At 49.1% G+C, this 16,205-nt stretch overlaps 1 protein-coding gene and 1 long non-coding RNA gene across 7 annotated transcripts in view; both read right to left on the minus strand.

Moving 5' to 3' along the window:
- Positions 1-2,333: 2,333 nt before the first annotated feature.
- LOC147096927 (uncharacterized) overlaps positions 2,334-16,205 on the minus strand; it is a 29,805-nt gene continuing 15,933 nt past the window's right edge. For 5 of the 6 annotated variants that reach the window (XR_015074440.1, XR_015074445.1, XR_015074444.1 and 2 more), the window contains 2 exons: positions 8,934-9,129; positions 2,864-3,853 (listed from right to left, as the gene is read on the minus strand). This is a non-coding gene — a long non-coding RNA (uncharacterized LOC147096927). Of the gene's footprint in view, positions 2,821-2,863; positions 3,854-8,933; positions 9,130-16,205 lie in introns of those variants that run through there. The other variant, XR_015074443.1, reaches the window with a different exon arrangement.
- LOC147096928 (uncharacterized) lies at positions 2,864-8,046 on the minus strand. The gene has a single exon (XM_085972579.1). The coding sequence runs from the start codon at positions 7,974-7,976 to the stop codon at positions 6,723-6,725; it is 1,254 nt and encodes a 417-aa protein (XP_085828705.1). The 5' UTR covers positions 7,977-8,046; the 3' UTR covers positions 2,864-6,722.

Genomic DNA, 16,205 nt, shown 5'->3' on the forward strand with positions numbered 1-16,205 from the left:
CGCCTGGGGTCCTCCATGCTGGGCCCCTCGCCTGGGGTCCTCTGTGCTGGGCCTCCCGCCTGGGTCCTCCGCTCTGGCCCCCCCGCCTGGGGTCCTCCGCCCTGGGCCCCCTGCCTGGGGTCCTCCGTGCTGGGCCTCCCGCCTGGGGCACTCTGCCCTGGGCCCCCTGCCTGGGGTCCTCCGCCCTGGGCCCCCCGCCCTGGGCCTCCCGCCTGGGGTCCTCCGCGCTGGGCCTCCCGCCTGGGGTCCTCCGTGCTGGGCACCCCGTCTGGGGTCCTCCTTGCTGGGCCCCCCATCTGGGGTCCTCCGTGCTGGGCCTCCCGCCTAGGACACTCTCCTCTGGGTCTTCCACCCTGGGCCTTCTGCACTGGGCCCTCCGCACTGATATTCCCCGTGAGCAACCGGGGTGTGGAGCAGCCCGTTCACACAGCACCAAGCAGAGCTGAGGAGAATCTCGCAGCCTCCCCTGGGGTTCATTAACCCGCTCCCTGAGCTCTCTCACCTGATGTGTCAGCGGCAGCTGCCAAGGTCCGCGCATGCTCAGCTCACACTGCCCGGGTGATTGACTGGAGCTTCCGACCAATAGGGAGCGAGCAGGGCGGGGCTGGAGGAGCGAGCCGGCGGCGGGTCCTCCAACCAATCGGGGAGCCAGAGGGGCGGGACTAGCGCCGGCTGATTGTCTGATCCGCGGGGCAGCGAGTTTCTCCAGTCCCTTGTTCAGGGCCCGGGGCCTAGGGAGGCTGTGGGCCTTTATTCCCCGCATTGGACACAAGGCTCTTTGTCTCACAACACACTGGCTCAGGTTTTAATAGAGACTATTAAAATTCATCAATAAAAGCAGATAAATCTTGTGGAACAAAATATTTAATATTTGGGAGTAAAAATACTGTTATTTTTCCTCTGTGGAATTTGTTAGTTTCAGACAATAACAACAACTTGTATTTATAGAACGTATTTAATGTAGTAAAATGTCCCAACGTGCTTCACGGGAGCGTTATAAAACAAAATTTGACACCAGGTACAAACCAAGCATATTCCCATAAGGAGGGAAGATTGGGCGTCCCAAGCTCAAGCTCCCTGGATGACAAAGGATGTAGACGTTAGAATAAAACAGAAAAAGGAGGTTTACGACAAATGTCAGGTACAGAATGCAGTCAAAAACCAGGAGAATAGAGAGTGGGGGGAAATTTAAAAAGGATATATGAAAGAAAGACTTGCATTGATATAGCGCCTTTCACGACCACCAGACATCTCAAAGCTCTTTACAGCCAATGAAATACTTTTGAAGTGGAGTCATTGTTGTAATGTGGGAAACACGGCAGCCAATTTGTGCTCAGCAAGCTCCCACAAACAGTGTTGTGATAATAACCAGGTAATCTGTTTTTGTTATGTTGGTTGAGGGATAAATATTGGCCAGGACACCGGGGATAACTCCCCCACTCTTCTTCAAAAGAGTGCCATGGGATCTTTTACATCCACCTGAGAGCAGACAGGGCCTCAGTTTAAAGTCTCCTCAGAAACAGTGCAGCACTCCCTCAGCACTGCACTGGAGTGTCAGCCTAGCTTTATGTGCTCAAGTCCCTGGAGTGGGACTAGAATCCACAACCTTCTGACTCAGAGAGCAAGTGTGCTACCCACTGAGCCACAGCTGGCACAAGGGAGAGAATACAAGAAAAGATTAGTGGGTAATGTAAAAGGGAACCGAAAAATCTTTTACAAACGTATGAATAGTAAAAGGATAGTTAAAGGAATGGTGGGGCCGATTAGGGACCAAATAGGAGCTCATCATACGGAGGCAGAGGGCGTGGCTGAGGTACTGAATGAATACTTAGCATCTGTCTTCACAAAAGAAGAGGATGAAGTTAATGTCGCAGTAGAGGAGGGGGGAGTAGAGAAATTGGATAAAAATGGATAGAAAGGAGGTGCTAAATAGGTTGTCATCACTCAAAGTTAACAAGTCACCCAGTCCAGGAAGATGCATCCTAGATTGCAGAGGGAAGCTAGGGTGGAGATAGCAGAAGCTCCGACCACAATCTTTCAATCTCCCTCAGATATATGGGAGTGATGCCAGAGGACTGGAGGATTGCAAATGTTACACCCTGTTTAAAAAAAGGGAAGATGGATAAACCTGGTAACTACAGGCCAATCAGTCTAATGTCAGTGGTGTAGCTGAGCATCCTTTACCTGGTTTACGGTAATTTACCTGGTCAGGCAGCCTTTGCCACTGCACTGTGACCAATTCCAATCAGCGGTTTTGAATCGCTAAACACCCCCCCCTCCAGTTCTGACTTGAGGAACTTATAATTAATGATATATTAAAAACGGACAAATGGTCTGGATGCAAGAAAGTGAAATTTTATTCAAACTAAAGAAACTACACCACACGATCAAAGTAATCATGGTAAAATTGCTTAACAGGGGAAGGCAGATGGCAAAAACGAGGGATAAATGGCTACAATGTTAACCTTACAATCTTAGCAACATTTCCCTTAAATTACCACCCCTTTACTTCTCACTAGATTGTCTTGCTAGTGGGTCAAAACCTTGCTCACCTGCAGTCCAAAGAGTAAGAGACAAAAAAGGGGGCAGAGGACTTCCTGGGCTTAATCTGTATACCCTGGGAGTCCCTGCTGTTTTCGCGCCGAAAAGGTCCGTGCGCAATTTCGCGCCGAAAAGTCCGAATACACAAGAGAAGGGCTTTTAACTTCCTCCATTCATACATGGAGACATCACGTAGTAGAGTCAATTTCAGTGCATGGATGTATGTAAACAACCCATTGTGCTTGCTGTCCGATGATTGGCTGATTCAAACGGGCTACTCTGTAAGATTCAGAAATTTTCATTAAATAATCACGCAAGAAAACAGGATTAATAATACAGCTTTATTGACCAAAAGAAGCTTATACAGAAGACCCTTTGATAAAAAGGGGCATACAAAATGGCCACCGGACCTCGTGATCAGTTTCTTGGACCATTTGATTTCTGTTACTGCAAGCCAGACAGGCTTGTGGATTGAGAACAGTAAGCCCGCGAAAGCCAGTATCGGGAAACCGAAACTCAGGGAAATGGGCATACATATTCAATTGGATTCTAAGTACAAGACAGTTTCAGGCAACAGGATGGGGCCCATCAAGATATGGGTGGACAATTGAATGAACACTTAAACCCATTTACTGTACAAAGGAAGAACCGTTTAACAGCCATCAAAGGCAATCTCCAGACCGATCAATATGCGAACCGAGTTACGGTGACAAAGTAAAAGACATTATCGGCCAGGAAGGCCAGTTAAGTTATCACCGGCTCCCGTTACAAGACAAAGCGCCCCTGCAGAGATTTCTGCCCGCCAAAAATATTACAAAGACTGGACTATGATTTGGCGGGAGATAAGACTGTCCCAAAAGAGTATAATTATGGATTTGAAAGTCCATCAAAAAAGACACACACACTGGAGGCAACGCTTCACCTCGACGGCTACGCTTCATTCGTAGGACGATTCACTTCTTCGGTACAATTCGTAACTTCGGTGACGACGAGAAGACTTTGGCTGGGAAGCCAGCTCGGCCACGCAAGGCTCGACTACGACGGGAAGACGAAGGAGGGTGGCCCGGGTACTTTTGTCGGGAGATCATCGACGACCCAGGCCGAAGGAGAAGACACCCTCTGGAAAACCGCCGAGCCAGGCGGGAGCGAGAAATAAATAAAATGACATTCCAGGCCTAGCCAGTCAGGGCCTCGACATACCATTCGGCCAGAAACTCTCGGATTCTCCCATGTGTATCCAGTTCTTCAACGGCTTGTTAACAGATTCAACCATGACGAGCGCTCATCAAGGCTGTGTCCACTGCCTCATCGCCTGAGAGAGAGAGAAAAACAAGCTGCGCCAGAAGTTTCCAAATCCACGTGACGACGGAAAGCTGTGCCAAAAGGCTGCGAACCCCCTCTTTTGCGAATCTGAAAGTGGTGAGCATGATTCCGAGTTCCTCAGGTCGAAACTTAGTCTAGGTCTAGGGGAGGGGGTAAGGGTAATCGTAATGTGTTTCCCCTTTTTCGATGTGCCGTGTGTTTCCCATTTCCATGGAATTAAGGTTATAGATATGTGCATACTTGTAGTCGCTTTAATTTATGCTTATGACATGTATTTTATAATGCTGCAAACTGTTTAATAATAAAAGCATCCATTTCGTGCTATTCAACCTGGTCCATTGAGTCTTTCTCTGCACTACAGTTCCCTGCACCTAAGTCCAAGGTCTAGAACCGTAGGGGAGAGTGGGTCGAACCACTCAAGGGTAATTATTGTACGAAGCCTGGTAGGAGACCAGAACAAGCAAGAGAAACCACCCACAACTCCCCAGTGTAAACAAGCAGCTTGTAGGTTACTGGACACGCCCAATATCACAGGGTGACTGACAGCTCGGGCTCCATTCAAACTTACTACAGGGCAGCGCTGAGCTTTTCATATGCTACCAGCCTGTCTGTCCTTTTCTGCTGCCTTTTAAAATTCTGTTTCCATGAGGTCTGTTCAGCCATTATTATGCCCTGGGCAATTTAAACAGTCCAAAACTCAAGAGTTCATCTTTTAATAAAATGTACAATCTTAAAGTGTGCGATTTTCACAAAGTTCTTTGATTCCAGTGTCCAAGTGCTGCCTAGCTTATGAGCTTTTTAACGCAGCCTTTTCCGGTTCTGGGTCTGTTTTAAAACATTGTCCAACCCAGAGACAATTTAAATCACACAAGTCTTTGTCCACGATGTGGATTAATATTTCCCAATCTTCGGGGGCTGAGGCGATTTTGCGACCCCTACAGTGGTGGGTGAACGACTAGAGACCATTGTCAAGGACAAAATTAATTCTCACTTGGAGAAGCATGGGTTAATAAGGGGCAGCCAGGATGGATTTGTTAAAGGTACAGCGTGTCTGATTAACCTGATTGAGTTCTCTGATGAAGTGACAGAGGGTTGATGAAGGTAGTGCAGCAGATGTTGTATATATGGACTTTCAAAAGGCATTTGATAAAATACCACAGAAGAGACTTACTCTGAAAATAGAAGCAGAGGGAATTAAAGGGCTGATGGTAATTTGGGTATATAATTGGCTAAGGGAGAGGAGGCAGTGAGCAGTGCTGAGGGATATTTTTCTGACTGGAGGGAAGTATGCAGTGGGTTCCCCCAGGGGTCGGGATTAGGACCATTGCTTTTCTTGTTATATATAAATGACCTGGACTTGGGTATAGGTGAACAATTTCAAAGTTTACGGATGATACTATTTACTATGTTGCCAAGTTTTGTGAGTGTAGTAGCAGCAGACTTCAGAAGGACAGAGACAGACTGTGAAATGAGCAGACACAAGGCAGATGAAATTAAATGAGGATAAGTGTGAAGTGATGCACTTTGGGAGAAACAATAGGGAGAGGCCGTATAATCTAAATGGGACTAGTTTGAGGGGGTGCAAGAGCAGAGGGACCTGGGGGTCCATATTCACAAGTCTTTGAATGTGCCACGGCAAGTTGGTGAGGCGGTTCAGAAAGCGTATGGGATACTTGGCTTTGTCAATAGGGCCATTGAATACAAAAACAAGGAAGTTACACTAAACCTTTACAAATCACTAGTTAGGAACATAGGACAGAAGGAGGCCATTCAGCCCCTCGAGCCTGTTCCGCCATTCAATGAGATCATGGCTGATCTGTGACCTAACTCCATACACCCGCCTTTGGCCCATATCCCTAAATACCTTTGGTTAACAAAAACCTATCAATCTCAGATTGAAAATTAACAATTGATCGAGCATCAATTGCTGTTTGCGGAAGAGAGTTCCAAACCTCTACCACCCTTTGTGTGTAGAAGTGTTTCCTAATTTCACTCCTGAAAGGTCTGGCTCTAACTTTTAGACTATGCTCCCAGTCCTAGAATCCCCAACCAGCGGAAATAGTTTCTCTCTATCTACCCTATCTGTTCCCCTTAATATCCTGAAAACTTCGATCAGATGACCTCTTAATCTTCTAAATTCCAGGGATTACAACCCTAATTTGTGTAATCCCTCCTCGTAACTTAACCCTTGAAGTCCAGGTATCATTCTGGTAAACCTACGCTGCACTCCCTCCAAGGCCAATATATCCTTCCTGAGGTGTGATGCCCAGAACTGCTCACAGTGCTCCAGGTGTGGTCTAACCCGGGTTTTGTACAGCTGCAGGGTTTTGGCCTCAGCTGGAGTCTTGTGTACAGTTCTGGGCACCACACTTTAGGAAGGATGTCAAGGCCTTGGAGAGGGTGCAGAGGAGGTTGACCAGGATGGTACCAGGGATGAGGGACTTCAGTTATGTGGAGAGATTGGAGAAGCTGGGATTGTTCCCCTTAGAGCAGAGAAGGTTAAGAGGAGACCTAATAGAGATGTTCAAAATGATGAGGGGATTTGATCAAGCAAGTAGGGAGAAACTGTTCACTTTGGCAAGTGGGTCGGTAACCAAAGGTCACAGATTTAAAATAGTTGCTAAAAGAACTAGAGGGGAAATGAGGAGAATTGTTTTCATACAGAGGGTTGTTAAGATCTGGAACGCACCATCTGAAAGGATGCTGAAATCAGGTTCCACAGGAACTTTCAAACAGTAATTGGACGAGTCCTTGAAGAGGACTAGTTTGCAGAGTTCTGGGGATAAAGCTGGGGTGTGGGACTAAATTGGACAGCTCTTTCAAAGACACGATGGGCCGAATCACCTCCTTCTGTGCTGTTAGATTCTATGATCAGTGTGAAGTCGCTGGTGTCTCTTCAACTCCCCGGCGCTTTTAAAGCTCTTCCCACAGTCAGAACATTTAAAGTGCCTCTCGTCAGTGTGAACTCGCCGATGTGCCAGCAGGTTGGATGAATCAGCGAATCCCTTCCCACACACAGAGCAGCTGAACGGCCTCTCCCCAGTGTGTAGGTGTTGGTGTAGCTGGAGGTCCCCGGAGCTTTTAAAACTCTTCCCACACTCAGAACATTTAAAGGGTCTCTCGTTAGTGTGAACTCGCTGGTGCCCCTTCAGCTCCCCGGAGCTTTTAAAGCTCTTCCCACAGTCAGAACATTTAAAGGGCCTCTCCTCAGTGTGAACTCGCTGATGTGTCAGCAGGTTGGATGACTGAGTGAATCCCTTCCCACACACGGAGCAGGTGAACGGTCTCTCCCCAGTGTGAACTCGCCGATGTGCCAGCAGGTTGGATGACTGAGTGAATCCCTTCCCACACACAGAGCAGGTGAACGGTCTCTCCCCAGTGTGAACTCGCTGGTGTACCAGCAGGCGGGATGACTGAGTGAATCCCTTCCCACACACAGAGCAGGTGAATGGCCTCTCCCCAGTGTGAACTCGCTGATGTACCAGCAGGGTGGTTGACTGAGTGAATCCCTTCCCACACATGGAGCAGGTAAACGGCCTCTCCCCAGTGTGTAGGTGTTGGTGTTTCTTGAGCTCCTCGGAGCTTTTAAAACTCTTCCCACACTCAGAACATTGAAAGAGTCTCTCCCCAGTGTGAACGCGCTGGTGTCCCTTCAGCTCCCCAGAGCTTTTAAAGCTCTTCCCACAGTCAGAACATTGAAAGGGTCTCTCGTCAGTGTGAACTCGCTGGTGTTTCAGCAGGCTGGAGGGCCGAGCGAATCCCTTCCCACACACGGAGCAAGTGAACGGTCTCTCCCCAGTGTGAACTCGCTGATGTACCATCAGGTGTAATGACTGAATGAATCCCTTCCCACACGCGGAGCAGGTGAATGGCCTCTCCCCAGTGTGTAGGTGTTGGTGTCTCTTCAAACCCCCGGAGCTTTTAAAGCTCATCCCACAGTCAGAACATTTAAAGGGTCTCTCGTCAGTGTGAACTCGCTGATGTACCATCAGGTGGAATGACTGAATGAATCCCTTCCCACACACGGAGCAGGTGAATGGCCTCTCCCCAGTGTGTAGGTGTTGGTGTCTCTTCAAACCCACGGAGCTTTTAAAGCCCATCTGATGCGCCATCAATTACTCAAAAGACTGAAGTTGAGCGAGTAACAATCAGGCTTTTATTAACTAAAGAATGAAGGTCTTGTCTCGAGTGGTCGACCCGTCCAGAATACTAAGGGACTGGGAGGTAGTCACTTATATACCTGGAATAGTGGGAGGAGTCAGCCGAGGCATGTCCAGACCTGTACCTAGTGGAATACACATACAGACACAGACAGGTATGACAGTGGTTTACCACACCATCCCACAGTCAGAACATTTAAAGGGTCTCTCGTCAGTGTGAACTCGCTGATGTACCAGCAGGTTGGATGAATCAGTGAATCCCTTCCCACACATGGAGCAGGTGAACGGCCTCTCCCCAGTGTGTAGGTGTTGGTGTCTCTTCAAACCCCCGGCGCTTTTAAAGCTCTTCCCACAGTCAGAACATTTAAAGGGTCTCTCGTCAGTGTGAATAAGTTGGTGTCGCTTTAGTTCCCCGGGGCTTTTAAAGCTCTTCCCACAGTTAGGACATTGAAATGGTCTCCCATCAGTGTGAACTCCCTGGTGTCCCTTCAGATACCGAGCGCTTTTAAAGCTCTTCCCACAGTCAGAACATTGAAATGGTCTCTCATCAGTGTGGACAAGTTGGTGTAGCTTTAGTTCCTTGGGGCTTTTAAAGCTCTTCCCACAGTCAGAACATTGAAATGGTCTCTCATCAGTGTGAACTCCCTGGTGTCCCTTCAGATACCGAGCGCTTTTAAAGCTCTTCCCACAGTCAGAACATTGAAATGGTCTCTCCTCAGTGTGAACTCCCTGGTGTGTTTGCAGGTGGGATGAACAAACAAATCCCTTTCCACACACGGAGCAGGTGAACAGACTGTCCCTGGTGTGACAGCGCCATTGAACTTCCAATGCAGACGGGGAACTGAATCCCTTCCCGCCGTCCCCACCTTTACCCGGTTTCTCCCCGGTGTGACGGTACACGTGTCTCACCAGGTCAGGCGATCGGCTGAATCCGCGTCCACACACTGAACACGTGTGCAGTTTGTCTGCGTTGCGATCCCTGCTCTCTCCTTCCATGTGCAAAGGCCGATGATATTCAGGTCCTGATGAATCCAGCGACTCTGTCAGATCTTGACGTGATGTTTGGTCTGAGCTTCCCGCCTGTAACTGCTCCACTTCTATAACCCTGTAAATTGAGATCAGAAAAGGATCAGAGGCAAACTGTTGTTTAATTTTCCCCTTTCCGAACCTAGGGGCAGTGAAGCTGATTTTCAGGCCCCAGCTGCTGCACAGGTTGGTTGAAAGGATCAGCAGTAATGGCGGCTGCAATACCCACAAGGCCCCGGCTCTGCAGAAAGTGCTCTGTTGACTCTGAGTCCTGCGCATGTGCTCATGGCCCCGCGCTCTCCCTCCTGCTCTACAATTGCCCATCCCGATCGGTCCACAACACGCATGCTCAGCACACAAAACCCCGCGGTTGGAACATCGGGCGTGCATGCGGAGCCGCAACATCTGGTACGCGTGAGCGGCTCAGGTGGGGGCAAGTCGGTGTTTCGCCTCAGCCGCCAGGGAGGTGCGCATGCGCAGGACGACCCAACATTATTCCCGTCAGCAATCACTCCCTCGTTTCTTTAATAAAAACAGAAAATGCTGGAAATACTCAGCAGGTCAGACAGCATCTGTGGAGAGAGTAACAGAGTTAACGTTTCAGGTCGATGACCATTCATCAGAACTGCTTGCTCTTTAGTGTCAGCCAGTGGCTCAGTGGGTAGCACTCTCGCCTCTGAGTCAGAAAGTTGTGGGTTCATAGTCCCACTCCAGAGACTTGAGCACAAAAATCCAGGCTGACACTCCAGTGCAGTGCTGAGGGAGTGCGGTACTGTCGGAGGTGCCGTCTTTCGGATGAGATGTTAAATTGAGGCCCCGTTTGCTCTCTCAGGTGGATGTAAAAGATCCCATGGCATTATTTCAGGAAAGAAAGACTTGCATTTATATAGTGCCACCAGATATCCTAAAGTGCTTTACAGCCAATGAAGTACTACAATGAAGTAGTCACTGTTGTAATGTGGGAAAGAGCAGGGGAATTATTCCCAGTGTCCGAGCCAATGTTTATCCCTCAATCAACATAAAAAATTATAGATTATCTGGTCATTATCACATTGCTGTTTGTGGGAGCTTGCTGTGCGCTAATTGACTGCCGCATTTCCTACATTACAACAGTGACTACACTGCAAAAGTACTTCATTGGCTGTAAAGCACTTTGGGACGTCCAGTGGTGGTAAAAGGCGCTATATAAATGCAAGTCTTTCTTTCTTCACTGGTCTCACCAGCGACCTCTTCTGGCGGTTGGTTGATTGACAGACGAGAGTCCGCGCATGCGCACAGGGAGCGGCGGTTTCGGCCGAGTCCAGCACAGCGACCGCGCATGCCCAGAGGAGACCAACCCCCCTCCCCCCACTCGGAGCTGCACCTGCGCACTCGGATCCTGCCGGACGGAGTCGGCGCGGGGCTATTCCGGGGAAAGGCCTTGGTGTCGGTTCCAGAGTCGCGATCGGTGACGCGAAGTGAGTTTTCTCTGCTCCGATTGGGTGGAGAATGGCGCGGGGTGGATCGGGAGAGAATCGAGAGAAATAGAAAAACCTCAGAGTCCGCGAGGCCCCGGACCGAGCGGCGGCACTTGGACGGTGCACGTGATCTCCTTGGGGACACGTCACCCGGGCCCGCGGCCTGATTGACGGCAGCTTCCGACCAATAGGGAGCGAGCGGGGCAGGGCTGGAGGAGCGAGCCGGCGGCGGGTCCTCCAACCAATCGGGGAGCCCGAGGGGCGGGACTAGTGGCACCCAGTGGGCGGGGCTGGAGGAGCGAGCCGGCGGCGGGCCCGCCAACCAATCGGGGAGCCCGAGGGGCGGGACTAGCGACACCCAGTGGGCGAGGCTGGAGGAGCGAGCCGGCGGCGGGTCCTCCAACCAATCGGGGAGCCCGAGGGGCGAGGCTTGCGGCACCCAGTGGGCGGGGCTGGAGGAGCGAGCCGGCGGCGGGTCCTCCAACCAATCGGGGAGCCCGAGGGGCGGGACTACCGCCGGCTGATTGTCTGATCCGCAGGGCAGCGAGTTTCTCCAGTCCCTTGTTCAGGGCCCGGGGCGGCTGTGGGCCTTTATTCCCCGCATTGGACACAAGGCTCTTTATCTCAGGCATAGGGTGACGTCGCACTGAAACTTTCCACCCTCCTTTACAAAGATGGCTGCCGTTAACCTGGGCCTGTAAGGGGAAGAAATCCCCGCAACTGCAAACACGGGATCTTCAGGTTATTATTCGGGGCTTGCCTCCTGCACGGGTTGTTTATGAAGCCTCCCCACCCACCTACCGGTCCATTACTCCCCTCCGTCGCGATTTTTACCGGCTGCACCATCGCGCTCCCGGCTTCAGCCCCTCTCCATCTCCAGTAACGCACTGCGCATGCTCAATATACCGGCCCCCTCCCGCGCCTGCGCGCTGGGCTCTTGTAGTCTGGGTGCGGCACGTGGTCCACCGCGGGGAATGCTGGGTAAAAGACCAGATTAGTGAATGGAACATGATTTACTGTGATCAGATTGAGGACTGAACCATGTTCATTCTGGTAGTCATGGTTTGTTTCTGCTGATCTTAATAACTCCTGTATCTGCGCTGGAGATTAATATTCTGTTTAAATAGTGAATAAATAAAGCTCGAGCAACAGCACTTCATCTTTCTATTCGGCACTTTACAGCCTTCTGGACTCAACATTGAGTTCAACAATTTCAGACTTTAACCCTTACTCCCATTTTTCATGCTGTATGATTTTGCCATCCCCATTTGCAACATTTTCCAAGACTTGGTTTCACAGCCACATCTCTTTCCTCAGCACCTGTCTCCGGTTCCAACTTATTCCACGTGGATTCCAACTGAACTTCCAACCTTCCTGTTTCAGATCCACCCAGGATAACTTTCCTGCCTCTTACCTTAGTAATATCTGTTACATCTCCAGCTTTTTCCAGTTCTGATGAAGGGTCCCAGACCTGAAACGTTAACTCTGTTTCTCTCTCCACGGATCCTGCCTGGCCTGCTGAGTATTTCCAGAATTTTCTGTTGTTATTTCAGTGAATAAATAAGCTTTGTTTCAAACACACACTGTGTCAAATATTTGATTTCTCCATGATAAGAGAAGACGAATTCATGTTCTGTTCCAGACTGTTTAATTTTTGGGCCTATTCTTACTCTAGATTATTTCTGTTCTCATCTCGTTCGCCTTCTACCACATCAAACCCCAAGCCTGCTCCGTTTACATAGAAACATAGAAGATAGGAGCAGGAGTGGGCCATTCGGCCCCTCGAGCCTGCTCCGCCATTCAATGAGATCATGGCTGATCATCCAAATTCAGTACCCGGTCCCTGCCTTCTCCCCATATCCCTTGATACCTTTAGCTCTAAGAAATATATCTAACTCCTTCTTGAATATATTTAAAGACTTGGCCTCAACCGCCTTCTGTGGTAGAGAATTCCACAGGTTCACCACTCTCTGGGTGAAGAAATTCTTCCTCATCTCTGTCCTAAATGCCTTACCCCTTATCCTTAGACTGTGAACCCTGGTTCTGGACTCTCCGACCATCAGGAACATTCTACCTGCATCTAATTTGTCCAGACCTGTCAGAATTTTATAAGTTTCGATGAGATCCCCGCTCATTCTTCTAAACTCCAGTGAGTATAAGCCCAATCGACCCAATCTCTCCTTATACATCATTCCTGCCATCCCAGGGATCAGCCTTGTGAATCTTCGCTGAACTCCTTCCATGGCAAGAACATCCTTCCTCAGATAAGGCGACCAAAACTGCACACAATACTCAAGGTGTGGTCTCACCAAGGCCCTGTACAACTGCAGCAGGACATCCTTGCTCCTGTACTCAAACCCTTTTGCTATGAAGGCCAACATACCATTTGCCTTCTTCACCGCCTGCTACACCTGCATGCTTACCTTCAGCGACTGGTGCACAAGGACACCCAGGTCTCGTTGCACTTCCCCTTCTCCCAATCTATTGCCATTCAGATAACAGTCTGCCTTTCTGTTTTTGACACCAAAGTGGATAACCTCGCATTTATCCACGTTATATTGCATCTGCCACGCTTCTGCCCAATCACCCAACCTCTGGGATTTCAGAAAATACCATGAATATACAACTGGTGGATTTGACTGCTGTTTTACAATCATAATTCTCCATTTGTGTGTGTGCCCGTGCATTATAACTATCAATCAGCAGCCTTTCCTTTCCCCACTGTGGAAATGTAAAAGCGATTGTTAATTCAGTACCAGTTTGAGTCTTTGTAAAATTCAGTACTTTGCTGTTTCACTAACGCTGCCACTAGTGTAATAAACACACAACAGCAACAGAGGGGCAAGGAGAATGTATGAGAAATGATTAGTGGTAACATAATAGGGAACACTAATGCCTTTTATAAACATATAAAGCGTGAAAGAATAGTCCAAGGAAAGGTGGGGCCGATTACTGACCAAAAAGGCAATCATCTTGTGGAAGCAGAGGACATGGCTGAGGTACTAAATTAACACTTTGCCGATAAGGCTTTTAAAAACGTATATGGGAGCATTGGCTTTATAAATAGAGGCACAGGAACATCGGAACAGGAGTAGGCCACTCATTCGTTCCAGCTTGTTCCTCCATTCAATTCGATCATGGCTGAGCTGTATCTTAACTCCATCTCCCCGCCTTGGTTCCATAACCCTAAATACCATTGCCTAACACAAATCTATCAATCACAGTTTTGTCATTTTCAATTGACCGAACCTCAACAGCTTCTTGAGGGCGAGTGTTCCAGATTTCCACTACACTGTGTCTGAAGAAATGCTTTCCAACATCACCCCTGAACGGCCTCGCTCTGCGGTTAAGGTTACGTGGACCCCTAGTTCTCTCTGCCCATCCACAGTTCCTAACTTCTAACCAGTTAGAACATTCTCTGATCGATCCTTTTTAGGTCCAACGTGAATGAGCTCATTTCTTTCTGAAGTGAGGGGAGTGCGACAAACTCGCTCAATCCACTCCAGGAGGGTGGGTTCGCCGGCGTTCTGAATGTTATTTAATATTGGTGTCACGAGTCTAACGCCCTCGAACGTCTATGTGGACACGGTGTCAAGATGTAATGAGAGTGGGAGGAGGCTCCCGTGGAGTATAAACACAGCATAGACCACTTGAGCCGAATGGACTGTTTCTCTGCTGCAGTTTCGATGTAAATCTAATCTGCCCCGAACTGTCACAAACTCCAATCTCTGTGACTGTGACCATGGTGTGTAACCTTTCCTTGTCCATCATTCACCTTCCCACAGCATTCGATATAGTCTCATCTGGCATTCTTTTCCATGTCATGGCCTCCACTGTCCATCCCATAAAACTGATCCTCGTGTGCTTCCTGTCCTAGCTCCCCGATCGCAGATCGCAAACCTCCAGCAATGGGTTAACTTTTGTCTTTCTATCCACACCTATATTGTTGGCCAATATTGAACCGATGATGCTGCTTCTGGTGCATAGTAACCGATTACTGTAGCGCCGGAGGCAGATTGGATTGTTTCAATATCTGCTTCTTGGGATTTGCTGGTGGATTGAAATCTCTGTGCTGAGATCGCCTCATCAGGCACCTCCATTGACGAGGCGAGGCTGCATCATAGACCCATAATATGATACAGCACAGGAGGTCATTCAGCCCATCAGGCACCTCCACTGACTGGGCGAGGCTGCATCATAGACCCATAATATGATACAGCACAGAAGGTCATTCAGCCCATCAGGCACCTCCATTGACGAGGCGAGGCTACATCATAGACCCATAATATGATACAGCACAGGAGGTCATTCAGCCCATCAGGCACCTCCATTAACGAGGCGAGGCTACATCATAGACCCATAATATGATACAGCACAGAAGGTCATTCAGCCCATCAGGCACCTCCATTGACGAGGCGAGGCTACATCATAGACCCATAATATGATACAGCACAGGAGGTCATTCAGCCCATCAGGCACCTCCATTGACGAGGCGAGGCTACATCATAGACCCATAATATGATACAGCACAGGAGGTCATTCAGCCCATCAGGCACCTCCATTGACGAGGCGAGGCTACATCATAGACCCATAATATGATACAGCACAGGAGGTCATTCAGCCCATCAGGCACCTCCATTGACTAGGCGAGGCTGCATCATAGACCCATAATATGATACAGCACAGGAGGTCATTCAGCCCATCAGGCACCTCCACTGACTGGGCGAGGCTGCATCATAGACCCATAATATGATACAGCACAGAAGGTCATTCAGCCCATCAGGCACCTCCATTGACGAGGCGAGGCTGCATCATAGACCCATAATATGATACAGCACAGGAGGTCATTCAGCCCATCAGGCACCTCCACTGACTGGGCGAGGCTGCATCATAGACCCATAATATGATACAGCACAGAAGGTCATTCAGCCCATCAGGCACCTCCATTGACAAGGCGAGGCTGCATCATAGACCCATAATATGATACAGCACAGGAGGTCATTCAGCCCATCACACCGGTGCTGACTCTTTGGAAGAGCTATCCCATTATTACCACTGTCCCTCTCTTTCCCCAGTCCTGTAAATGTTTTCCCTTCAAGTATTTATCCAATTCCCTTTTCAATGGGACAACAGAATCTGCTTCCTCCACCCTCTCGGGCAATGCATTCCAGATCTCACTAACTCGCTGTGTAACACACTGTTACCTCACCACCCTTTCGGGCAATGCATTCCAGATCTCACTAACTCGCTGTGTAACACACTGTTACCTCACCACCCTTTCGGGCAATGCATTCCAGATCTCACTAACTCGCTGTGTAACACACTGTTACCTCACCACCCTTTCGGGCAATGCATTCCAGATCTCACTAACTCGCTGTGTAACACACTGTTACCTCACCACCCTTTCGGGCAATGCATTCCAGATCTCACTAACTCGCTGTGTAACACAATGTTACCTCACCACCCTTTCGGGCAATGCATTCCAGATCTCACTAACTCGCTGTGTAACACTGTTACCTCACCACCCTTTCGGGCAATGCATTCCAGATCTCACTAACTTGCTGTGTAACACAATGTTACCTCACCACCCTTTCGGGCAATGCATTCCAGATCTCACTAACTCGCTGTGTAACACAATGTTACCTCACCACCCTCTTGGGCAATGCATTCCAGATCTCACTAACTCGCTGTGTAACAC

The sequence above is a fragment of the Somniosus microcephalus genome, chromosome 33, assembly GCF_052327205.1.
Source record: "Somniosus microcephalus isolate GS21.2 chromosome 33, FLI_Smic_1.0, whole genome shotgun sequence".
In the NCBI taxonomy this organism is placed as follows: domain Eukaryota; kingdom Metazoa; phylum Chordata; class Chondrichthyes; order Squaliformes; family Somniosidae; genus Somniosus; species Somniosus microcephalus.